The sequence below is a fragment of the Podarcis gaigeae genome (genome assembly GCF_964106915.1).
Source record: "Podarcis gaigeae genome assembly, chromosome: 3".
Classification (NCBI taxonomy): domain Eukaryota; kingdom Metazoa; phylum Chordata; class Lepidosauria; order Squamata; family Lacertidae; genus Podarcis; species Podarcis gaigeae.
The window spans coordinates 102,059,589-102,086,613 of NC_139680.1; the positions used below are offsets into that span (position 1 = coordinate 102,059,589).

General features: G+C 45.3%; 1 protein-coding gene across 1 annotated transcript in view; it reads right to left on the reverse strand.

The window, feature by feature from the left end:
* SRBD1 (S1 RNA binding domain 1) overlaps nt 1-21,804 on the reverse strand; it is a 173,580-nt gene extending 151,776 nt beyond the window's left edge. The window contains exons 1-9 of the mRNA XM_083733186.1: nt 20,995-21,804; nt 17,923-18,002; nt 15,413-15,593; nt 12,413-12,751; nt 10,292-10,458; nt 8,397-8,514; nt 6,090-6,228; nt 4,404-4,500; nt 2,146-2,281 (exon numbers count right to left, since the gene is read on the reverse strand). Of these exons, the coding sequence (XP_083589312.1) occupies nt 2,146-2,281; nt 4,404-4,500; nt 6,090-6,228; nt 8,397-8,514; nt 10,292-10,458; nt 12,413-12,751; nt 15,413-15,593; nt 17,923-18,002 (1,257 nt within the window). The 5' untranslated portion in view covers nt 20,995-21,804. The remainder of the gene's footprint in view (nt 1-2,145; nt 2,282-4,403; nt 4,501-6,089; nt 6,229-8,396; nt 8,515-10,291; nt 10,459-12,412; nt 12,752-15,412; nt 15,594-17,922; nt 18,003-20,994) is intronic.
* Nucleotides 21,805-27,025: the final 5,221 nt, after the last annotated feature.

Consider the following 27,025-nt stretch of genomic DNA (forward strand, 5'->3'; position numbering starts at 1 on the left):
ACAACACTTAAAAAAATAAATAAATCCCAAAATGCTGATGTTCTTTTTCTTTTTTTTACTTTGACATTGGGAACATTTGGCACACGATGTATATATAAGTTCATACACACACACATATACACGTATTTTAAAAACCTTCCCTTCTTTCAGGTCACCTTTAACTACAATTATTTAACCTTTTCTCGCCACTCGGGACCAATTTCAGCTGACAGGTTTAACGCCGCGTGGCTCAGAGCACTCGTCAATCACAGGGATGTTCTCCAAGCCATTCAGCAGTGCCGCGGTGGCTGACACAGGAGACATGACATCAGACAAGACGTCTGAGGTTAGATTTAGAAGATGGTGGAGCAAAGACTGAACGAACTGGGGCTGAGGGCACAACTCAGAGGAGGGGGGGGTTGGGGGTCAAAGCGACGGAGAGCAAAGTAAGCCTTCCAAACTCCTGCCGGTCCCAGGAGGAAATGATTAAATGCTTCATTCTTCCTCAGCCACTGTCCCGGAATAACAAGGCATGTTCCCTTGTATCTCTGGAGAAACAGTTTGTTCGTACTAAAAGGTCTGCTGCAAATCTTTCCATTGGGCTAATCCGTAATGACCTTGACTCAGTCCAGCTGCCCTCCGCCATCTGTTCAAGGGCAGCAAAGTGCAGGTGGGAAGGAGGGGGGAGGCACAAAAAGAGGCTTGCAAGGATCAGGCCAAATGCCAGTGTAGTCCGGTACGCTGTTCTCATGGTAGCTAGTCAGATGTCAGTGGGACCAGAGTTCAACAACGTCTCTCCTTGCTTGTGATTCGCAGCAGCGGGTATTCAGAAACATACGGTTTCCAACAGCAAAAGTGCGAACACATAGCCACTGAGAGTCACATTCACAGAGGCTAAGGCAGCGGAGATAGCTCAGTTGGGGAAGCATGAGACTCTTAATCAGGGACATGGATTCGAGCCCCACGTAGCGCGCAAGATTCCTGCATTATAGAGGTTAGATTATATTGGCCCATCAGGCTCCCTTCCAACAATTCTACGATTCACTAAAATCATCCAAGATGGTGACCGTCACTTGCCGGAGCGAATTTGACATTTTAAGGCCTGTGTGCAGAAGAACTTCAAAATCTTCCTCTCACACTGGGAGCCAGTGTGGTGTAGTGGTTAAGAGCGGTAGATTCGCTGGGGAACAGGGTTCACTTCCCCGCTCCTCCACATGCAGCTGCTGGGTGACCTTGGGCTAGTCACACTTCTTTGAAGTCTCTCAGCCCCACTCACCTCACAGTGTTTGATGTGGGGGAGGAAGGGAAAGGAGAATGTTAGCCGCTTTGAGACTCCTTTGGGTAGTGATAAAGCAGGATATCAAATCCAAACTCTTCTTCTTCTTCCCTTGTTCGTTTGTTTCAACAATTTGCATGCTACTTGATCACAGTTGTCTCTAAGTAGTGTAGCCTTCAGATTTATTTTTTTTAAAGCCCTCAGTAAGAACTGGAAGTTCAACGGTGGGGAGAGGGGAGCTGTCTGCCCTCAACTGGAGGGGAGCTTCACGAAATTGGGCCCACCATTTTGAATGCATGGCTCCTTGGAGATAGGAATTGTGTGTACAGGCCAATAGGGGATCACCAAGAACAGCTCCCCCGTAGACCTCTGTGATTGGACAGGGAGCTAGGAGATAAGGCTGCCCCCCTGAGGTATCCTGGGCCCAAGTTTACAGGGCCTCGTAAATTAATAAATGAACCTTGAACCCAGTCCAGTAGCTTCTGATCACTGGAGTTATGTGCTGGCAACCATCTGTCCCCATCAACAGTCTAGCCACGGTGCTTTGCACCAGATGGAGCTTCTGTGTCAGGCACAAAGACAGCCACCACACAGATCACCTGCAAAAAACCAAGCTTTGAGTTTACCTCTGCATGGATCACCATAGCCAGATTATCCCTGTCCAAGAACAGCCATAGTTAGCGTACCAGCCAAAGCTGATAAAAGGCACTAAGGCTATCTGAGCTTCCAGTCATGAGGAGCACCCCCAACGTCCGAACCTCTTCTTCCCCAGAGAGTGCACCCCCTTCGGTGCACTGCTTTCAAGGTTTTGTGCTGCTAAATGGTCTACAAATTTGTTTAACAGATAAACAATATTCTATGCAGCGGAGGGGCGATCATTAAGCACCTACCTGGTGATGCTGAATATTCTTTATATTGCAAGAAAAATTCTGGTACAGGTGAAACTTGTTGACATCTTTTTCATTGGCCTTTTTTGAGGTCACTTTTGCCAAGGATGACTGAATACAAATGTACTTTCTTTGGCATCTATATTTTAAAAAAAATGAACAGAATTCGAATAGAAGTCATGCTAATGTCATTACAAGGACTGATAGTGACTTGCCCGTTATTATCTGTAGTGGTTCTAGGGGTTGCTCGTGCGTAAGTTGCCGCCACTCCTGGCTAGGTTACCTGGGTGAACCCTTTCTGTCTGGACAGCCCTTCACTTTGTGGCTGTCTCAGTTGCTGGCAGAATCCGTCAGCGGGCGTTTCTTGAACTTCTTCCAGCAAAGAAGTTCTTTGACGCCAAGTCACCTCCTACTCTCCCTGCGCGGAAGTCTTCTGCGCAGGGAGGGTGTGGGCAGCGGAGGACCCGTGCTCTCCCCACTGGTCTCCGGTGAAAAGTCCTGGAGCCTTCTCTCCGATTCCCCCATCTGCCCCCCTTCACCCCTGGTGTTACGCTGATTTCCTTCCCCAGCAGATGAGCTGCCTCTCTCCCTGCTGGGACCCTCTCCAGCATCGCTCTGGAGCCCTCCCTCTGCCTCTGGCTCCGATGGCAGTTCCCTGACATTATCACACTACGTTTTAACAAAACAAACAATTTTCAGAATTAAGGAAGTATCCCAATAGCAAAGCAAGACAGAGCAGAAAATGACAGAGGCTCTTGGGCTTGGGTCTTCCAAAAGAACAGGATGTTGCACTAGATGGGCCTTTGGCCTCAATCTTCAGGGCTCTTTGCATGCTCATATGCCAAGCGGCCAAAGATGGAATCTGCTACTTTGGCTGCAAGCAACCCCAGCGTCCATGCCCCGATTCAGGTTTCTGCTTTGATCCTTCCTGTTCACTGTTGGGCCACAATGGATTCCAGTTCCAGGGGTTTCGCGCGCCCCCCCCCCCCCATGGATGACCAAGGTCTGATTCATATGGAGTAACATTCGCTTCATGCAACATGCAAATCTGGAGCACTGGTGCTGGGCTTCCCTATATTCTTCTAAGCACACAAATGCCTGGATAGCTCTGCACATGAAATCCCTGGTTTATGCAGAAGATGAAAACCAGCTGGATCACATCAGAGGTCCAGGGGCGGCTCCCTTTTGCCTGCCCTGAACCACACTCCACTGCCACCCTCCTTGTAAAGGACAGGACTTGGGAGCTCACTCAGTGCTGCTACACAACTGTCTGCAGGTGGTATGCTGGCTAAATAAATAAATAAATAAATAAATTTTATTTATACCCAATAAATAAATAAATAAATAAATAAATAAATAAATTTTATTTATACCCTGCCCTCCCCAGCCAAGACCAGTCTCAGGGCGGCTGACACCAGGTATAAAAACAATTGATTGAAACACAACTTAAAAACAAGATTAAAATACATTAAAACATTAAAATGCAGCCTCATTTCAGTAGGAACTCAAATCGAAAACTTTTTTTGGGATGTAAACGTCAAGTCTTCACCAAGGCCAACTATCCAGACTGGTCCTATGTGGGCCAGAAAAAAAGCTAGGGAAGTCCCCAAATAGGAGTTCCATCACAGAAGGAGAAAGGAAAAAGGAAAGAAGGGGAGGGGATCAAGTCGATTCCAAGCCAAGGGCCAGGCGGTACAACTCTGTCTTACAGGCCCTGCGGAAAGAAATCAGATCCTGCAGGGCCCTGGTCTCATGAGACAGAGCGTTCCACCAGGCCGGAGCCAGTGTTGAAAAGGCCCTGGCTCTAGTTGAGGCTAATCTAATTTCCTTAGGGACCAGGACCTCTAAGCTGTTACTATTTATGGACCTTAATGTCCTCCATGGGGCATACCAGGAGAGGTGGTTCCACAGATACGAAGGTCCTAGGCCGTGAAGGGCTTTAAAAGGCTTTAATGTGGCCAAACAGGAAGGCCTTAGCTGTGCAGTAGAGGAACTGCTTTCTTTGCAGAGCTTCAAGCTCTGGGTTCTCCAGGTAGGGCTGGGAGAAGCCCCTGTCTGAAACCCTGAAGAACTGTTGCCAGATGGTCTACAAGACAGCTTCCTATGTACCTAAGGAGTGTTGTTTTCCACCTGAATCCATACCTGATGAACCCCTTCCACTGTGCCTATGAAGACAGTCAGAAATGAATGCATAAAAGCTGCAAAATAAGAATTTAAGTGGCCTATGATAAAAGCAAACTGCCTGTGACAACAGCACTTACAAATCTCTGATGAAATCCAGCGTCTCTTTATCTTTAGCAATCATGTCAGCCAAGATGTGCTGCACTCCAGATTTTACTTCCTCAACCGTGGAAAGACCTGGAAGAAAATATATTTGAGCCTTGTACTATTCATTTCATTCCTATATTTAATGCCCTGATAACGTCCACAACACTGTGGATGTGCTCCAACATTTAGGAGCTATATTTATCTATCAGTCCTGAGTAGGGATAATTTGAGGAGCCTTACTTACTTTGCTGGACACTCTCTAACAGATTCAAATTTAGAACCTGTGCTTTAAAAAATGCTCAATTAATCTTTTTTAAAAAAAAAAAACCAAGAAGAAAAACGTCTCCACAGATGAACTAGAAAAAAGTATTTACTAGCTTCTCTATAAGAATAATATAAAAACCAGCCCGTTTTATTGTCTAATATTGCCCCCTACAGATTTATCTATAATTACACTAGGAGACACATTGCTAGATATAGTTGCAAGCTTTTGGTTTTAAAATTGATGTGATTTTCAGCATGTCTTGGTATTAATTTTTTAGAAGGGTAAGAAAGGATATTTTCTTCTTCTTGTATTGTGATTGGATGAAAAGTCTTCATATTATGTGAGTTTTTACTGGTATGGGTGGGTGTTTATTTTATGGCGTATCTGCATTTTAAATCTTTGCAAGTCACTTTGAAAGACAGATACATTCAATCAATAATAAAATATACAGAATTTGTGATTTAACAGGAGACTTTTAAAAAACACACATTTCAATAGCAATTTTCTCCTCTTCAAAAGCAGAATATTATTCCCATCCAATACTGCAATACTTCCCATTCATTTCTTTATATCTGCCTCTGAAATTAATAGGGACCTTATTCTTTGTATGTTCTGTTTTAGCAGGTCTGTGAGAATACAATAGATGGTTGACTGGTGTTTTATTCATTCTTACTGTATTATTATTGCAGTTATACCCACTGCCTAGTGGGACAACTTCAGGAGAAGAAAAGGAGTAAACCCTACACAAATCCACAGTGGAGTCCCTAAGATGGTTGGATGGTGTCTTGTTGCCTGGGCAGCCCAGTCCTGTTTTTGCTAACGCAGCAAAAACAATGCGGGAGGCAGTAGTTGCATGTTACTGGTCTCTCCAGCCACAGCAGGTGCTGTGATTCTTCAGCAGCTTGATTTTTTAATTTTTAATTTATTTAACATAATTGTCACAAGATATAAGCAAAATATTGCAAATACATACATACATACATACATACATACATACATATTTCAAATAAGCACAAATATATGAAAAATGAACAAAAGAAAAAAAGAAGAAAAAATAAAGAGAAATGAAAAAGAAGAAAAGTTGGAAGAATTTCTTCCAAATTTATTCTACAAATATTGAGATATTGAGGTTCTTCAGCAGTTTGATTTCACCCCTAGAAGCACACTCCATTGCCTCTTGAGGCAGATGTATTTTTTAAATATAAATCTGTATACCACCTTTTCCTCCAAGCAAATCATGGTTCTCTTACTCCCCATTTTATCCTCGCAACAGCCCGGTGAGGCAGGTTAGGCTGAGAGAGGGTGGCTGGCCCAAGGTCACCCAAGTGAGGAATTAAACCCTTGTCTCCTAGGTCCCAGTCTGCCACTCTAACCACTGCACAACACTCTCTGCTTCAGTAAAGGACGTCCTTACCTTCGACACTGGACTTGACATAAGAGTGTAGGTTGAGTTCTCTCGGGTTCTCAATGAGCAAATTTGCAGCATGGTCTAATCCCAGTTGCCTGGCTCTTTGTGCTTTAGTTCCTTTGCTTCCCGTTTTATACGGCGCATACTAGGATAGAGAACAGAGGCTGGATGTAAAATGCATGTGGCTCCACACTCTACAGAATATCACAGAGCGTTGGTGACTTCAAGGCTGGATTCCTGCATTGTGCTCTATGTAGTGCTTCCCTTGCCCTCAATCTGGAAGCTGTAGTTAAGTTCAGAATGCTGCAGCATAGTTGCTGACAGGAGTGAGACCCTGTCAGTCTCTGCACAGAGATCAGCACTGGTTGCACATTTGCTACGGGGCCATGTTCAAGATGTTGGCATCTGAACAGCTTGGGAACAGCTTGTTCATGTGATCACCTGAACCCACATATGCCTAGTCTGCCCCTTCAGTCTGTGGAACTAGCACTATTATAGGAGTCACATAACATTTGTTCTGTATTTGTAAGTAATACATATTTTTCCATGGTAGAATCTGCACTCTGGAACTCCCTGCCTATTGACATCTTTGCTCTTCTCGTTTCGGCACCTGGTTAAAACATTTTTGTTTAGGCAAGCCTACCCAGACACACATATAGGTTATGTGTCTTTCTACGTGTTATGTGTTTTCTAAGCTAGTGTTAATCTTAATAATCTTTTGGAGATTTTAATACCTGTATTTAATGAATGATATCAGTATTTTATTTTACACTTTTGTAACCCACCTAGAAAGTATTTTTTTAACAATCAAATTGTATATAAATTTTGTTAAAGAAAATATTTAAAAGGGCAGTGACAAGAAAACAGGCATTTTCTGCCATTGGCCCTACAATCTGAATGCCCTTCCCTCCACCATATTTTTTTTATAAAAATATTATTATTATTAAAATTGGTACACCACCTTTCATCCATTGATCTCAGGGCAGTTCACTGCTTATGACAATATAAAAACCACAGAAAAATTTGTGAAGCATCAACCATCAGTTACTTCAGATCCTTGTACAGACTCATATTGTTGCCCAGGATTTCCCTACCTTGACCCATAAGACAGGACCTTGTTTTATACAACCCCTGAATTCCTGTTTTATTTGTTTATTGCAGGTTTACACTGCATTTTTGTTTCAGTTATAGTTATATATAATATATAGATAGTTATATATAAATATGGGATGCGGGTGGCGCTGTGGGTTAAACCACAGAGCCTAGGACTTGCCAATCAGAAGGTCGGTGATTCGAATCCCCGCGATGGGGTGAGCTCCCATTGCTCGCTCCCTGCTCCTGCCAACCTAGCAGTTCGAAAGCATGTCAAGGTGCAAGTATAATAAATAGGTACCGCTCCGGCGGGAAGGTAAACGGCGTTTCCCGCCGCTGCTCTGGTTCGCCAGAAGCGGCTTAGTCATGCTGGCCACATGACCCAGAAGCTGTGCGCCAGCTCCCTCGGCCAATAAAGCGAGATGAGTGCCTCAACCCCAGAGTTGGCCATGACTGGACCTAATGGCCAGGGGTCCCTTTACCTTTATATATAAATATATATATTGTTATACAATGAAACGTCGGTTTTCAAACGTCTCGGCTGCTGAACGTTTCGGAAGCCAAACGCTGAAAACCCGGAAGTGAATGCTTCTGTTTTTGAACGCACCTCAGAAATTGAACGGCTTCCGAGGTGCGTTTCTCAGTTTTCTCCATTCATTTTGCCAACAGCCCTTTGATCCTCGGTTTTTGAATGCTTTGGAAGTTGAATGGACTTCTGGAACGGATTACATTCGAAAACCAAGGTTCCACTGTATATTTTTGTTTCACTTATATATATGTGTGTGTGTATGAAGAGAGGGGGGGTACACCAGCTGGATATTTTTATGTATCAATTCATAAATGCTTTAAATAAATATTTACTTTGATTTTTTTTCTGCCACCAATTCTCATTATCTTTTTGCACTTTACAAGGAGCGTTCAAAGCAAAAATCACAAGAGGTACGCAGAATGCTTTGAATAACAATTCTATGAAAAAGGACACTCTGAGCCTTATAAAAACATTCTTCTAGACAATGTTGAGCCAGATGGTTTGACTTGGCATAAGGCATTCTTCCTATGTTCCTAATTGAGAATGCACCCTAGTATTCACCCCCATAATCCTCTGCAATGAGGAAGAGGTTCTCAGAAGACAAAACATTTGTGGATAGGGGCATGGATGTTTGATGAAACACTGCTTTAAAAGAATCTAATGGATTTACATTTTAAAAAGAAGATACTAACCACGTGGTCCAACTCCTCCAAGGTTCTGCAGTTTAATAAAGCAGTCAAAAGGCTTTCTGAGAGTTTTCCTTCTTTCTTAAGCTTCTGGATTGAAGCATGAACTTTTTTCACAACAGTCCTAAGATTAAAAAGAAAAGGAGGTGAATGTCATACCAATTCATGCACATGTAGACACACCACTCCTAATTCTGCAGGCATCTCCTTGTGTGAAGAAAGAAATTTGCATGGACTATGCAACTGCAAAGGACATAGTCTTACATTTACATAGTGTCCCACTTCATCGACAGAAAGGGCAACTTCCCAAGCCAAGGAAATGTGTCTCAAACTGGAGTTAATTCATTCAGCTCCACCAAAACTTTGGAGTGGACTGTAGCATCTCAGACAGGTTCTGCAATCCACCCTAGACAAACTGGCAGTGGGCAAGCCAGCTCCTTAGAGATTAATGCATTTCCTATATTATATCTCTCCCAACCTAAAGGCCTGTAGGAAGGCAATGTAACAGAACATCCTTCTAGGCAGCCTTTCTCAATCTGTGTGTCCCCAGATGTTGTTGGACTACAACTCCCATCACCCTTACCTAGCAAGGCCAGAGCTGAGGGATGATGGGAGTTGTAGTCCAACAACATATGGGGACCCACAGGTTGAGAACCACTGTTAGAGCATTGGGAAAGGGCCACAGCACAGTGATAGAGCAACTGGTTTGCATGCAGAAGGTCTCGGGTTAGGTCTTCAGCATCTCCAGGAAAGGTTAGGAGAGACTCCTTCCTAAAACCCTGGAGAGCCTCTGTCAGTCAGTGTGGACAATACTGAGCTAGATGACTGACAGCCTCTTACGTACCTTCTGCTCACCTGAAAACAAGTTCTAGGTTTAGGGGAAGCACATCCTTTCCTAGAAACCAATTCCCTTAGTAACATTTCTCAGACATCCATTTGTGTCACCTTGAAAACTTGGACAAAGTTTTTTTCATTTTTTATAAATTCATGATGATGATGATTAATCCAAAATGCAGCAGCTAGACTGGTGACTAGGAGTGGCCGCCAACCATATAACACCTGTCCTGAAAGACCTACATTGGCTCCCAGTACGTTTCCGAGCACAATTCAAAGTGCTGGTGCTGACCTTTAAAGCCATAAATGGCCTCAGCCCAGTATACCTGAATGAGCATCTCCACCCCCATTGCTCAGCTGAGGTCCAGCACCGAGGGCCTTCTGGCGGTTCCCTCACTGAGAGAAGTGAGATTACAGGGAACCAGGCAGAGGGCCTTCTCCGTAGTGGCGCCTGCCCTGTGGAAAGCCCTCCCATCAGATGTTAAGGAAATATCTGACTTTTAGAAGACATCTGAAGGCAGCCCTGTTTAGGGAAGTTTTTAATGTTTGATGTTTTATCATGATTTTAATATTCTTTTGGGAGCCGCCCACAGTGGCTGGGGAAACCCAGCCAGATGGGCGGGGTATAAATAATAAATTATTATTATTATTGTTATACGCATTTAAATACTCTAAACAACTCGGGTTCAAAATATCTGAAAAGCCTTGTCCTTCTCTACAGGCCCTCTCAGCAGAAGGGGCCATCTCAGTAATTCTAACACTCTTGTGGTGGGGGGCAAGAGAGGATATTCTCTATGGTAGCCCATAAGTTGTGGAATTCCCGCCCCACAAAAGTGTGTTTGGTACCTTCACTATACAGCTTTTGGTGACCAAGGCCTACCCGATTCCTATGACTGCAATCTGTTTTGACTGTTTTTAATTTTAAACAGTTTCAACCTGCCCTGCCCTGGGACCTGCAAGTAAAGGGCATGCCGTAATTTAAAACTTATTCTTATTATTATTATTATTGACTTTTTATGTGTCCTCTGTCCCTTTCCACTGCCACCGCCCTCCACCACATGGCATACTGTAGTTCTTCCAGCGTCTGCTGCACTTCACGCAATGCATCGGCCTCCATGTTGTTTATAAGCTCTTTCCGATAGCGGGCAATGAAGGGAATAGTATTGTCGTCGTTGAAGAGGCGGATTATGTTCGCACACACCCATTCTTCAACGCCAGTCCTTTGCGACAAGACCTGAAACAGTAAATAAGAAGCCCAGCAAGTCAATTGGGATTCTCACAAAAGTGGGTTGTTGTAGTAGTGTGGTACCTTGGTAGTCAAACGCCTTAGTTGTCGAACAAATCACCTCCCGAACGTCGCAAAACCGGAAGTGAATGTTCTGGTTTGTGAACATTTTTTGGAAGCCGAATGTCCGACGCGGCTTCAGACTGGCTGCAGCCAATCGGTAGACGTGCCTTGGTTTTTGAACCATTTCCGGAGTCGAACGGACTCCCAGAATGGATTAAATCCAAGAATCAAGGTATGACTGTATAAGCTTGTGTAGCCCAGTACAGTGGTACCTCTAGTTACGAACTTAATTCGTTCCAGAGGTCCGTTCTTAACCTGAAACTGTTCTTAACTAGAGGCGTGCTTTCGCTAATGGGGCCTCTTGCTGCCGCTACGCCGCCGGCACACGATTTCCGTTCTCATCCTGGGCAAAGTTCTCAACTCGAGGTAAGTCTTCCCAGTTAGTGGAGTTTGCAACCTGAAGCGTTCGTAACCTGAGGTGTTTGTAACTTGAAGTGGGAGAGGGCAGGCTGCGGTGAGGCAACAGAGGCAAAAGAGCTCCTTCTCTTTTCTCCTGGCAGTGAAGAATAAACCTAGCAATCCCCCAAAAAATCTCAATCTCCAGCCGCCAAGGCCAGCTCACCCAGGAGGCAAGGTGAGGCAATGTCCTCATGGCAGCAGGCTCCAGGCAGCTGGGAGGGCTGTCAGATCTGGCCTCTGGCAAGCACCTCTTGCCACCCCCTCCCATCAGATGTCAAGGAAATAAACAGATGACTTTTAGAAGACATCTGAAGGCAGTTCTGTTTAGGGAAGCTCTTAACGTTTGATGTTCTTTATCATATTCTGTTGGGAGCCAGATGGACAGGGTATAAATAAGTTAATATTTATTTATTTATTGTTTTTATTATTATTATTGAAGCCATGTTGATTTCTTATTGTTTTTAAATTAAATACCTCAAAAATTACCTCAGAGCAGCTAATGCTTAAAAAGAAATGGGGACATAGGAAACTGCCTTACAGTGGTACCTTGGGTTAAGTACTTAATTCGTTCCGGAGGTCCGTTCTTAACCTGAAACTGTTCTTAACCTGAAGCACCACTTTAGCTAATGGGGCCTCCTGCTGCTGCCGCGCCGCCAGAGCACGATTTCTGTTCTCATCCTGAAGCAAAGTTCTTAACCTGAAGCACTATTTTTGGGTTAGCGGAGTCTGTGACCTGAAGCGTATGTAACCCGAGGTACCACTGTATATAGAGTCAGCTCATTGGGTCAATTCACCCCAGATGTGTCTACACTGAATGGCAGCATCTCTCCAAAGTTTCAGGCAGGGGACAATCCTGAGCCGTACCTGGAGATGCCAGGATTCAACCCAGGATCTTCTGCATGCAAAGCAGGTGCTCTATCACGGAGCTACATCCATTCCCAATATAAAATACTGGGAATGAGAATTAACTGCCTATAAAACTGGTGTACTTCTTTTATGAATAAGCTTTAAAACCTGTAAACCAGAATGAAGGTGAACAAGATACACCGTTCTTTTTTAATTTTTCAGTATCTCCCTACCCGTGGAGCTTGTAACACCAGGTTCAATAGTTTGAAAAACAGAAACTTCCTATCCCACCCCCGCCATTCTGTTCACAAATATCTGAATGACCTCTTTTTGATATTCCCTCATGAAACCCAACACTAATTGTAACCTTCCTGCACCATTGCTTACGCTCAGGGTAGGTTCTCATTAGAAGAGGGGAAAGTATGCAATTTATTTTATAAAAATAAATAAAGGCTAATTTGCTTCCTGGAATACATCCAGCACTGCTATTATATACAACAGAAACCAAATTTATATCTCAGTCCAGACCACAGGCTTTCTTTATGCTGCAACAGGTTTATGTGAGCTTTGTTATGAAAGGGAAAAGATCTCATACCTGCACAATGTCCCAGTTCATTTTATGGTCTTCGTCCAATTTGGCACTCGCCGCACATTTCACAGGCTTTCCCTGAGGACATGTGGCTGAATTTGTTTTTTTTAAAGGAGGCTCGTCAAATGTAAAATCTTCTTCCGACTCTTCCGACTTCACTTTTCGTTTCATTGCGGCGGCACTTGTGGAGGGTCCTTCGGCGTTCTCCAGGCTGTGGGCTGGGCGCCCTTTCACGGGGAGCTTTTGGGCTGCAGATTTCGCCTTGACATCTTCCTCTTCCTTAGGCTGCAGCAGGTGAAACGCACCTTCGTTCCCTCCAGGAGCTGCAATAGGCACCGATGTGTCCTGCCCAAGGCACCAAAAACACATTTAGAATGCACGTTGATGAAAATAAGAGAGATTAAACGTACAGACAGCATCTTAAAAAGCAGAGACATCACCTTTCCAACAAAGGTCCCTATAGTTAAAGCTATGGTTTTCCCAGTAATGATGTATGGTATGGAAGTGAGAGCTGGACCATAGAGAAGGCTGATCGCCAAAGAATTGATGCTTTTGAATTATGGTGCTGGAGGAGACTCTTGAGAGTCCCATGGACTGCAAGAAGATCAAACCTCTCCATTCTGAAGGAAATCAGCCCTGAGGGCTCACTGGAAGGACAGATCCTGAAGCTGAGGCTCCAATACTTTGGCCACCTCATGAGAAGAGAAGACTCCCTGGAAAAGACCCTGATGCTGGGAAAGATGGAGGGCACAAGGAGAAGGGGACGACAGAGGACGAGATGGTTGGACAGTGTTCTTGATGCTACCAGCATGAGTTTGACCAAACTGCAGGAGGCAGTGGAAGACAGGAGTGTCTGGCGTGCTCTGCTCCATGGGGTCACAAAGAGTCGGACACGACTCAACAACTAAACAACAAAACGTACTGATGTTGCCCGGCCTAGTCACATGATGACACCAGTTTCAGCCTCGCTCCAAGAGTCATAAACGGATATGCTGGAAGCTGCTTTGGATGTAGAACTGTAGGGTTCTGGCCATTCCATAAGCATAACCTCAGAACAAAAATGCATCACTAATAATAATAATAATTTATTATTTGTACCCCACCCAACTGGCTGAGTTTCCCCAGCCACTCTAGGCGGCTTCCAACAAAGATTAAAAATACATTAAAATGTCACACATTAAAAACTTCCCTGAACAGGACTGCCTTCAGATGTCTTCTAAATGTCAGATAGTTGTTTATCTCTTTGACGTCTGATGGGAGGAGCGGGCAACACCACCGAGAAGGCCCTCTGCCTGGTTCCCTGTAGCTTCACTTCTCACAGTGAGGGAACCAGAAGACCCTCGGAGCTGGACCTCAGTGTCTGGGCTGAGCAATGGGGGTGGAGATGCTCCTTCAGGTATACTGGGCTGAGGCCGTTTAGGGCTTTAAAGGTCAACACCAACACTTTGAATTGTGCTCACTAAGTGAATGTAACTTTGTTATTAAGTTGTTTGAGTTTAAGTTTTGCGAGGTAAAGCTTTTGAACCATATTTTTAGACAGAATTATTTTTTTATTTCAATACAAGACTCAGTTTTGTTCATCTACAGCACGCATGTCCAACTCCCAAGAGACTGCGATCTACTCCCAGTACAAAAAAACTACCCATTGTCATTGGCAAGAACTTGTTTGGGGGAGCTTTGCCCAATTATTGATCTTTCGGGGGGGGGGAGTGCAAAAAAAAACAAACGCTTGCACAGCACTCCACCCCCCTCCTTCCTTCCCCCACTCTGCTGCCATCGCAGGGAATACAAGCTTTCCCTGCGGTGGTGGCGTCTATGGAACCTAGCACCAGAGGGCACGGACATTCATTGCCCACTTTTTAAAATCCAATGATCGATCAGGAGCACCCAGGGGATCACTTTATTTAATCCCACAATCGACCTGGAGCACCACGGTAATCCATCTGTCGATCGTGGTCAACCGGTTGAACATGTCTGATTTGGAGGCGCAAAATTAATAACTGCAAAACAATGGACACCAACTTGGGTGGCTTTAAAAGAGGACTGGACAAATTCAAGGAGAAAAGAACTATTGATAGCTACTAACTGCAATGGCTCGGCTCTGCTGGAAGCAACAGGCCCTGCCTTGAGGGTTTCTCACAGGCTCTGGGAGCAGGATAATCGACTAGATGGGCCATTGGCCTGATCTAGCATGCTCTTATGTTCTTCATGTGTTCAGAGTCTTTCCCATTCTCTTCCATAAGTCATGGATTGTGCTGTCCGCGCGACATAAATTCATCTGATGCCCAGAACAAAATGAAAGGTCGGATTCTGCTTGCATGAAGTTCTGTGTGCACACAGCAAAGGGTCTGCACAACTTTAGACTGTGGACTCAGTAGTCTTTTACCACTGCACTCCTGTACATCTTTACTCAGAAGGAAGCCCCATTGCATTCAGTGGGACTTTCTCCCAAATACATAAGTATACAGTTTACAGAGAAGAAAAATTCCCCCAGGCACCTGTGAAAAACCAAACTGGGTATGAGGTTCTCCAAGTGTAGACCCCTGCTTCCACAGAAATTTATTTTTACAAGGACACGGGTGGAGCTGCGGTCTAAACCACTGAGCCTCTTGCGCTTGCCAATCAGAAGGTCGGTGGTTCAAATCCCCACAAGGGGTGAGCTCCTGTTGCTCTGTCCCAGCTCCTGCCAATCTAGCAGTTCGAAAGCATGCCAGTGCAAGCAGTTAAATAGGTACCACTGTGGAGGGAAGGTAAATGGTGTTTCCGTGTGCTCTGTCATTCGTCACGGTCCTCTGTGCATCAGAAGTGGTTTAGTCATGTTCGCCACATGACAAAAAAGCTATCTGTGGACAAATACCGACTCCTTTGGCCTGAAGCAAGATGAGAACCCCATAGTAGCCCATGACTGGACTTAACCAACCAGGGGTCCTTTACCTTTACAACAATTGTTATACACTCTTTCCAATGCATTGAAAAGTAAACTGCTTCCTAGATTCTATGACTTACCAATTCCTCTTTTACTGCCACCTTCTTGGTCCTTTTCCTAGGCACAGCTGGTTTCTTCTGGGCAGCTACAGTGGGTTTTTTTGCTCTCGACACTTTTGTTTTGGGCGCACTGGCCTTCCTTGCGACTTTCTTTTTTGGTTCCCATTCATCTTCGTGCGTTTCCTCTTCCGATTCTGAAGATCTAAATAAAGAAGGAACTGACTTTAGAGAAGCTATATGCGATTCTGTCATGTTAAAGAAAGGGGGAGGAAAAAACAAATATCAGTATTTGAGGCCAAGGGGCATGCAAGAGATCTCAGAGGCAAAATGGAGGGCAAGGATGGAGGTAAAAGCAACAAATTGCTGCTGACTCTTTCTGAGAAGCAGGGTGCCCATCATGAGTAACTCAGGATCTTGAAATTGTAGTCCTATCTTTGTTTTAAATTCAGCTAGCCGACAGGTAAATAGGCAGAGGTGTGGCAGAGTGGCATGGCCTTTGCTGAGGTAACATGTGCTCTGATTGGTGTGTGATTCTGAGGAAAATTTTATGCTTGGTTGTACGTCTCTCTATGTACAAGGCGTGACCTAAGAAAGAAAAAAACCTTTCTGTTACATTTCCCTCGAAATGTACACAGCTTTTGTTCCATTTCCTCAGCAAACTGTTATCAAGATTTTTCTCTTTGGACTCCATCTGCGTTACTCAAGTGACTTTGCCAAAAGAGGAGACCTATACAAAGAGTGAGCAACCAAGCCAAACACTCACGCACCATATATTGTGGTCCACTAGGCCAGGGGGAGGCCCTCGACTCCACACAAACACACTTGGCATCATTATAGGTGTGGCCTACAGCAAAAACATTAACCCTAAATTATCGGTGGTTACAAGCTGCTCACTACAGTCATACTTTTGCTTCAGGTTAAATCTTTTCAGGTTGCGTCCCACAGCGACCCAGAAGTAACGGAAAGGGTTACTTCCGGGTTTCGCCACTCGCGCATGTGCAGGCGCTCAAAATGACATGCGCAGAACTGGCGAATCGCGACCCGTGCACACGCAGACACGGGTTGCATTCTGCTCAGGTTGCGAATGGGGCTCCGGAACGGATCCTGTTCGCAACCAGAGGTACCACTGTACTTCAATCAAGGATGCCCTGACACAGTGTCACTCCATGTCATTATGGGATGCGAGTCTTGTGGGATCTGCTCCCTGCCTGGCAAGCAGGCCTCTTCCACCCAGCCTAGCAGGGTGCGGCCATGGCTGACTGTAATGTGAAAGCTGTGGCGGCTGAATAGACCTCTGGTTTGGGGCATGCCGTTTTTAGTTTTGTCACCATGACCTCAATATTTAAAATGTTTAAAACTGTTATTAACTTGTATGTGTTTAAATCCGGGGTTCTTTGTGGGATGTGCCTGGGAAGAGGGGGAGCAGAGAGAGTGGGGAGGGAATCGCGGTGGTTCAGGGTGGGGGGGGGAGGTATGGTGTGGGAGGTGGGGCAGGCCAGGTAAGGGGCACAAAGCACAGGCAGTTGATGACTGTGGCCTGTGCCAGCCCCTTCTCCTACCTGGGGAACTGTGGTTGTCCTTCATAATACAGCGGTACCTTGGGTTTTCAAACGTCTCTGTTGATGAACATTTCAGTTTATGAACGCCGTAAACCCAGAAGTAAATGCTTCGGTTTTCGAACACACCTCAGAAGTCGAACATGCCACATGTGTGCAAGATCCTGAGGCCCAGCTGTCGGCTGTTGAGTTTTCGGTTTTCGAACGTTTCAGAACTCAAATGGTCTTCCAGCACGGATTACGTTCGAAAACTGAGGTAACTACTTAAATTCAGAATGCCCCAACCATCAACCAATGGGTGGAGGTGTAATCAAGTTATTTTTAATACATGGTCAGTCCAATTGAAATTTAAACTTAGTTTTAAAATTTGTCATTTGTTCATGAGCTATTGTTATCCAAACCAAGATATACCATATTTTCCGCTCTATAAGACACACTTTCCCCCTCCTAAAAAGTAAGGGGAAATGTGTGTGTGTCTTATGGAGCGAATGCAGGCTCCATGGCTTCAGTGAAAGCAACGCGAAGCCTCCGGAGTGCAGCGGGAGCGCTCCCTCTGTGCTCCGGAGGCTTCAGGCAGCTATCCCTGAAGCCAGAAGAGCAAGAGGGGTCGGTGCGCACCAATCCCTCTTGCTCTCCTGGCTTTGCTTCACTGGAGAGGTGCTGCGCAGCTTTCCCTCTCTGTGCAGCGCCCCTTCTGTGAAGTGGGAGGAGAAATGGAAGGGGCTCCGTTTCTCCTGCCGCTTCGGTGAAAGGGCGCTGCACAGAGAGGGAGAGATTTTTTTTCTGCATCATTTTAGATGCAGCCAATTTATACAGTTTCAATTTATTCCAATGTATGATACAGTTTCAATTTATTCCAATGAATTATATCTGTATGTATACCTTTTCAAACCATACTACAGTTAGACTGATGAAACTTGTTCCAATTATGGGTAATTTGGATTTTAAAAGTACTACACACAAATTTCAACTCACGATTTAAGGAAGGAAGGCAGCTCATCTTCTGGAATCCGTGGTTTTGGTGCAGTTCTAGTTCTTCTAGGGAGAGCCGACATCTGAAAGGTGAAATATCCAATATCAAAACACTGTTTCCCACTTCAATCAGTTGGTGCAAATATAACGCTTTCAACTGCTTAACTGTGACTCTGGATACTGACAACAGAATAGCAGGATATTAATAATAATAATAATAATAATAATAATAATAATAATAATGTGTGATTCAGTATTCCAAATCAGGCCATAGGATCCTGCGATCCTTCTCTCATCCTTTTCTTAGGAGCCCACTTTCTCCTTATGGGGATAAACCACACTTAGCCGTTTACTTAAGCAATTTTAGGAAAATCTTATCTCACCTTAAGAAGTCAAATTATACAATAGATATTTGGCCAGATCAACAGCCCCCTTTAAAAAATCTCTCTTGAGCTGAGCCAACAAACTAACCAGGAACTCTTCCACTAGCCATAGTTTCCTGTTTCATCTAAACCAAGAAACTATGGCTAACAGGTTCAGAACAAGTAGGCTAGGACACCAAATTTAACCCATGGTTTCATATCCCACATTGTTCTGAAGCCATAGCCATTTCTTGGCCACTTGTCACTGAGTTATACCAACCTGTCACAACAGTGTTGAAACAACCCAGCTGGGCTAGTTCTGGATTTGAACAGAGCTTCATCATAAGGTCATCTCTCTGTAGTTTACTTGGGTCCCTAGCAGGCAGGAAGCAGTTGGCCAGTTTAGCCTCGCTGTTTGCATAAAGAAGCAAATATCCAGAATGCTAACAGCAATCTTATTTGTATTGATTTACAAAGCCCTGAACAGCTTATGTCCAGGGTATGTTGGGGATTGTCTGAACCCTTGTATCTCAGCTCAGTGACCGAGATCATCTGTAGGGGCATCACTGGCCGTTCCTCAAGTTGGTTTGGCTCATTTGTCAACCAGAAACCAAGCCTTGAGTGTCACTGCCCCAGGCAATAGATTTGAACTTAAAAATGGAAAGTGCTGGTGGTCAACAAAAGGGTTTGAAGACTGTCTCAAGGCAAATCTAAAAAAAAACCAATGTAGTATAGACACTAACAATTGGGAAACACTTGCCTGTGAGCGGTCTAATTGGAGAACAGCCTTTACAAAGATGTCATGGGCTTTGAAGACACTCAAACTCAGGACGCAAGGGAGAAACGTGCTAAGGGGAAGGCACGCTTGGCAAATCCACACCGTGATCAACTCCCACCTGGAAACCAATGTCCCCACTGTGGAAGGACATGTGGATCCAGAATTGGCCTCCACAGTCACTTACAGACTCACTTTTAAAACCGTGTTTATGGAAGACAATCTTACTTGGCTACGAGTGATCGCCAAAGAAGAAGAAGACGACATAGATTCAACAGGTGCCTACTGAAAACGTTTCTACTCTACCGGGGCCTATGCAGGCAATTAAGAATACATCCGTCCACAACAGTTAATTGATGCCTGACTTTTTATATGGTTTTTACTGTACGGTTTTATCTACTTTTGTTGTAAACCACTTTGATGGCAGCATAAAAATATTTTTATAAACATAAATTAAGGTTGTGCAAACAAGCTACAAGCAGCTATAAGTGAAAACAGCACAAAAGAAAGCAGACATGATTGAGAAACCCTAAAAATCCTCTCTATTTCTTTTGTTTATCCATTAAAACAAAGGAAAGCAGATGATTGGATGCAGCGCTTCCCTTCTTTTAAAAAACGGAAGTGCCAGGACACCTTGCATGTCCATAAGGAGGAATGGGCAGATTTTTGAGGGGGGAACAATGGAGGAGAATAAACACCAAGCCTGGGGGAGTAGCATAAAGGTAAAGGTAACGGTTCCCCTGACCATTAGGTCCAGTCGCGGACGACTCTGGGGTTGCGGCGCTCATCTCGCTCTATAGGCCGAGGGAGCCGGTGTTTGTCTGCAGACAGTTTTTTCCGGGTCATGTGGCCAGCATGACTAAGCCGTTTCTGGAAAACCAGAGCAGCGCATGGAAACATTGTTTACCTTCCCGCTGGAGTGGTACCTATTTATCTACTTGCACTTTGATGTGCTTTTGAACTGCTAGGTGGGCAGGATAGCATAGTACAGTGGTACCTCTGGTTACGTACTTAATTCGTTCCAGAGGTCCGTTCTTAACCTGAAACTGTTCTTAACCTGAAGCACCACTTTAGCTAATGGGGTCTCCTGCTTCTGCTGCGCCATCGCCGTGCGATTTCTGTTCTCATCCTGAAGCAAAGTTCTTAATCCGAAGCACTATCTCTGCATTAGCAGAGTCTGTAACATGAAGTGTCTGTAACCTGAAGCATATGTAACCCGAGGTACCACTGTATGGTGCAAATTACACAAATTACACACCAACTTCATGTGAGGCAACAAAAAGGGGGGAAATCCTGGGAAATAATAAGGCTGATCTGAGAAAGGTCAGGACAAGCAGCTGTCAAAAGGGACCAGCAAAAAGTGCATTTTGCTGCTGAGTCTCAATGAGCCCACTGAGGACCTGCTGTGGTTACACAAGAGCAAGGACAAGACATGCCACATATGCACAGCACATGGGCACTCATATTATGAATGAACAGCATTCTTTGCCAGCCTGGCACCTTCCACGTGCTTTGGAGCACAACTGCGCTGGCAGTGGCAGATGGGAATTGTAGTCCAAAGCACAGGGAGGAGAATCAGCTTGGCAAAGCCTGCTGCACAGAAATAAATTAAAGTTTGCCTCCACGGCATATGGCATTTGAAAACAAATGTGACCAAGCCTTTTATGGTGAACTGATATGGGGGTTTTTGTTTTTGTAGGAAGGCGACTCCGGTTGTCACTTGCCCTTGTATCATCACAAACGTGCAGCGATCCGACAGCCCTGGCGTTGCTTGGCTGCCTGCCTTCTTCACCTCGCCCCGTTTTTATTCCAGAACCCACCGGGCACTCGGGAGAACCCCACACGTCTGAACGCAGCTCCCCGCTGTCGCCCCGTAAGCTCCCGAGTTCCCCGCATCCCTCCCGCTACACGCTCCTTGTAAGAACACTCCACACTCACCTTCCCGTAGCGGGTGTTTCCCGGCGGCGCCAAGAGCCGGGTGTTTTGTTTTTGAAGGCGACGCCTTCTCCTTGCGCCCCTCCAATCGCGGCTGCAGGCTCGGCGTTTGAAAGCGGCGCGCAGCGCCACCGGAGCCTGCGGGGGAAACCCAGGCTCTCCAAGACCCGGCAAGGCGAGCGGCGAAGGGGAGGAGCAGGAAGTGATTGCTGCGCGGCGCGACCAGGCCCCGGAACAGCCCCGGCTCCAATCAGGAAAGGAAGCTGAGTGCGCTCGGCTTTACTTCGGGAGCCAAGGGCGGGGGAGGGAGGGAGTCGGGAAGGGGGATCTTCTTGTTCCCCAGCTCGCCCCTTGCCAAGAAAGAAACCCAGGCGCGTGCCTCTGGTGACCTGAGGATCCATAGCGATCTAAGGATGAGGTCTTGCGCACGGCGCACTCCCGTGCGTAATTACGCGCGTTTTGGCTCGCTGTGCTCAATGGGAGTTTCTCGCTTGGGTGGGGAAGGTGAGACTCCGCAAGGTGTTGCTGGACCATAGCTGTCAACTTTTCCCTTTTCTTGCGAGGAATCCTATTCGGAATAAGGGAATTTCCCGTAAAAAAAGGGAAACGTTGACAGCTCTGTAGCTGGACTGCAGGTCCCCTCACCGCGTGGCTGGCGGTCAGAAAATGATGGGAGTTGGGGTCCAAGGACATTTGGGGGGCCAGAAGGTGCTTGTCCTGGGAAATGGATTTAGCAGGGAGAACATCACACTTAGAATGTTGTTTAGTCGTTTAGTCGTATCCGACTCTTCGTGACCCCATGGACCAGAGCACGCCAGGCACTCCTGTCTTCCACTGCCTCCAACAGTTTGGTCAAACTCATGCTGGTAGCTTGTATCAAATTCCACAGTTTAACTGTGGATTGAGCTGCCCCCTCCCCCGCCCCATTTCAGTTAACACAGGAAGAGCTGGGCATGGACTTAAGTCTTTTCCCCCTCTGCATTTTAAACCTTAACAGTGAAATCCTGTACAAATCTTCATCCCGTTTTGTTCAATGGGGCCTACTCTATGGAAAGTGGATATAGGATTGCAGCCCAATTGTCCCCCAGTAAATCACTCGCTTTAGGTGTTCTTTTACTGGTTTATTTTGTAGCTTTTAATGGTTTTTTGTTTGTTTGTTTTTTGCAAAGCCAAGGTCATAAAGAATATAACGTTTTTGCAGTTCTCCAACCTTTGGCCACTAGATGCTGCTGTGTGCTGTTAAGCATTTATTTCCCACTTGGCAGCCCAACGTGTTTTAAAACCCACAGGGCTGTGTGCGTGATTATTCATCATTATTGCTGCTACTTGAATAATTAATACCAAGAGTGTGCAGAACTCACAGTGGGGGAAGGGGACGCTTTCATGGTGGCATCTACCTCCCTCCCACAGATTGGGGGCAGGGTCTGTTCACGGCAGGGGAGCTTTCTGCATACCCACCTTGTGTCTCCCACGAATTACAATTGCTGGGAGAGAAATGTCTAAATATGGCTCATACTTAGCATGCATATAGCGCTTTAGAGTGTTGGTCCTCAGCTGGTGGGTCAGGACATGCTTCTGCAGGGATGGGGAGTCTGTGGCCCTCCAGATGTCACTCAGCTTCAAATCCCATCATCCCTGACCATTAAATTACTCTGCCTGGGGCTGATGGGAGTTGGAGTCCAACACCGTCTGAGGGGGCCCCACAGTCTCCTCATTCCTGGCTCACAGCTTGACCCAAGGTGGGGGTCACTACAGCAGCACAACCACTGTCCAAATATGTGGTTTTTTTTTTTTAAAAAAAAAAGTCATTAAGAAATGGGTCCCCAACTCTCTGTGGGAGCTAAAGGCTCCTCAACTTGAAGACAACTGACTTTAGAGCAGGCATGGCCAAACTCAGCCCTCCAACTGTTTTGGGACTACAGTTCCCATCATCCCTGACCACTGGTCCTGTTAGCTAGGGATGATGGGAGTTGTAGTCCAAAAAGAGCTGGAGGGCCGAGTTGGGCCATGCCTGCTTTAGAGGGTTCAAGATGTATCCTATACAGTGGTACCTCAGGTTACATATGCTTCAGGTTTCATACGTTTCAGGTTACATACTCCACTAACCCAGAAATAGTGCTTCAGGTTAAGAAATTTGCTTCAGGATGAGAACAGAAATCGTGCTCTGGTGGCGCTGCGGCAGCAGGAGGCCCCATTAGCTAAAGTGGTGCTTCAGGTTAAGAACAGTTTCAGGTTAAGAACGGACCTCCGGAACAAATTAAGTACTTAACCCGAGGTACCACTGTATTTCTATTTCAGTCTTCCTCACAACAGCCATGCTGGGTAGGCCAGTATTGTTATTGCTGGCTGAAGAATAAACTAAATACCTCGCTTCTGCATTATATATTTAAAGCGGTGTCATCCCACATTATAGTCATGGCTTCATCAAGTGAATCCTGGGAACTATAGTTTGTTAAGAGTGCTGAGAGTCATTAGGAGACTGCTCTTCCCCCTCTGAGTGAGAATTCCCAGCTTGGTTTAGTAATCAATCCTTCTTCCAGGGGAACTCTTAACCCTTCGCAAAGTACACTTCCTGGGAGTCTTTGGAGGAAGCTATGACTGTTTAAAGTGGGATGAGGCAATCTTAAATGTACTGTGCAGATTAGACTTAAAGCTGAGATATAATGGCTTGACTCTAGGTCTACAAAGGATTTGAGCCAGGGTTTTCCTGTTATACTGCCCTGTCTCAGCAACGATACCAACCTGTCCCTGGACTTAAAATTTAAGATGAAAAATTACTGTACAAGAACAGCTGGGTCTCTCATTCACACACACATTCCCTCCCTCACACACTGATTGTGTCATGTGTAGGTTATAGGCCAGAGGATTGCCAGCTTAAAAAAAACACACACACATCCCTGCTCCTGTGCCCTGAACAGCAGGTGTTCTGCAGGATAATTATTACGCTGTGAAAAAAACTACCCTAGTTAACTGCTGCATGTGTGGCTGGCTGCTCCTATTAAGGGGTCAGGAGCAGGACAGATCTCTTTGGTCAGGTAAGCTGGCAACCATAACAGAACATTTGTCCTGAAACAACCTTTGTATTCAGGAGGGGAAGGGATATGGGATACACCCACCATCTTCCTTTGTATGCGCAGAGGTTGTGTGACTATAAATAACCCAGGCTATAAATGTAAATATTTTGCCCTCGTTAATTTGTGTGTGTGCGCCTGCAATATTTGTGATGAAAGGGTTTGGTGCGCCACAAAAATAGCTGTATGCGTCACCTGCTTCCTACGGTGCTTTGCAGCAGGACTCCGTGTCTTCCGAGAAAGCAAAAGCAAACTTCATTCATCGCTTTGCATAGTTTGAAATCGTGCAGAAGCAGCGTAACTGATTGTACAATGAGAACTACGACGACAACAGTACTTGCATGAATGAGAGGGTCCGTTCAACATCATGCTGAAGAGAACTTTCAGTAATAATGACGAAAAACACTGAAAACAGTTTTCAGTCGTGTATCAAAGTCAGGTGGTACCCAGTGCAGAAAATTTCACTGCCCCCCCCATTGAAATTATTAAAAGAAGGGGAAATAAGATACTGTTGCAAGTGTTATTTTCTGGTTTATTTACTTAACATTGTGAGCAAAAGCACTTCAAACCTTTTTTCCTAACTTTGTTCTCTGCAAATTTTGAAATCACATCACATCAAAATCAATTTCTTTTGCTACTTTGTCACCCCCCTCAGTGATGACACCTGGGGTGGACCGCACCCCCACCTTCCTACACCACCGCCAGTTTTAGATCAGGCGTAAGACTCAAGCTCTACTAAGCCAAAACCCTGGGAACTAAAGCTTATGCCTTAGCAGGCGTGTCCCGTGAGGAACAATTATGTTGTGCACTGACACAAATTGGCCTTGCTTACAATTTGCCCTCCACGCATCCACTTTTCCTTGTTCCTTCAGGCCCAAATCCAGACAGGGAGGGTGGGGTGCCATGCCTGGGACCCACAAAGTGTCAGGAGCTCGTCCTACTCTTGAGTAGGACCCTGGCAGAGACACATGCCCGACTGGTCTATCGCTTGGGAGCTTCAAAATCATTCTTCAGCCCAAACATCACAGCGACCGATGCCAACAGACATTGGCACACTTAGGGATCCGCAGAGTCTTCGCAGCTTGCGTAACAGACCTCAGCAACTCATCATTTTGGCTAATCTACTTTATTTACATATAAACACACACAGAGCACTACAACATGGCTCCCTCTCTCTCTAGCATCAGACAGCAAAGAGAGAAAGAACAAAGGACGATAGTCCCACTTCACAGAACACAATAACACAAACATCCTGTCTCTGTCACTTCCTACTCTGTGGAGTCAAAACGTGATAGGCAACAATCCCATGACTGCAATCACGGAGCAGGAATTCTAACACACGTTTTCCTGCTCCTGTGTTAGCTTGTGAAGCATCTGAGCCTTGCTATACAACCAGACAAAATAATTCTGTGAGCTGACGCATGCCGATTTGTTGCCTCCACCCATAGCTGGCAGGGTGGGTTAAACAGAGTGACATGGGGTGCAGGACGGGTACCTTCGAATGCTGCAAGGATGGCAGTGACACTGGTGCTAAGATTTGGGTTTCCCAGCACTCCTGTGATGGAAAATGGGTAACAGTAATGAGAAACCTTAAAGCAAGTTTTGAAAATAAACCACCTTTTCCACAGAGGCATCAAGAAACAGTGCATCTTGGCAGCTTCAGGGCGATGAACGTAATTGATTTTGAGCCGGAACGGGTCGCTTAATTATTTATATCTTGGTGCATTTTTAGGCCTGTTCCCTTTCTCCTCTAAAAGATGTTCTCAAGGACTCTCAAGGACTAGATGTTTTGACAAACCATAGGCACAACTTTTCTGTTGCAAGGAGGTTGTGTGTGGGCAAGTGGTATCTTACAAGAGGGTCCCTAACCACCCCTCCCCACTTCTTTTCAACTGCAACACCAGACCATTGTGTTCCAGTTCCACATCCATAACAAGACATTTGAAGTCTCATGTCATTCAGTCTTTCTGTAAAGGTAAAGGTAGAGGGACCCCTGACCATTAGGTCCAGTCGTGGCTGACTCTGGAGTTGCGGCGCTCATCTCGCTTTATTGGCTGAGGGAGCAGGCGTACAGCTTCTGAGTCATGTGGCCAGCATGACTAAGCCGCTTCTGGCGAACCAGAGCAGCGCATGGAAACGCCGTTTACCTTCCCACCGGAGCGGTACCTATTTATCTACTTGCACTTTGATGTGCTTTCGAATTGCTAGATTGGCAGGAGCAGGGACCGAGCAATGGGAGCTCACCCCGTCGCGGGGATTCGAACCACCAACCTTCTGATCGGCAAGTCCTAGGCTCTGTGGTTTAACCCACAGCGCCACTCGTGTCCCTAGTCTTTCTGTAGCGGCACACGAAACCATCTGCAATGAACCTGCATGAGGGTGGTGAAAGCTCCCTTTCCACTGTTATCCCATCCTGACAGCCGCTGATGTAGCAAAAAGACATGGGTCAACTCACAGGACAATAAAAACAGTGAGACTCAGGTGTAAGGAAGCACATTTGTGACATTGCACAGCCTCATTGTTGATCGTGGGATGCTCCCGTTAAGGCATGATCCTCAACGTCTCAATTTCTCACTTTTGTGGAGCTCGAGCCAACATGAGATGGGTTAACTCCGATATTAACCAAGCAGCATTTTAATAACTGAAGCTCTCTGGTTTTGGAAAAAATTTTACAATGTGGGACTCTAGGATTCAGCTATGGAGCTACAAATAAAACATGCTTTTTTAAATAATTTTTTTTATTAGTTTTTAGTTACAATAGTCCAATAATAGCCTCATCATTACAGTGCCAAATTATAATACAATTACTAATAACAATCATTCAGATGCCAAATTATATAATTTAGTTGGCCCCCCGCATGCTAGAATTGATGGTTTGATGATTTACTTTATTTCTGTGTTCCAAAATCTTATTAATTTCAATTACACTCCAGTCAAAATAACAATCCCTTATATAACAACTG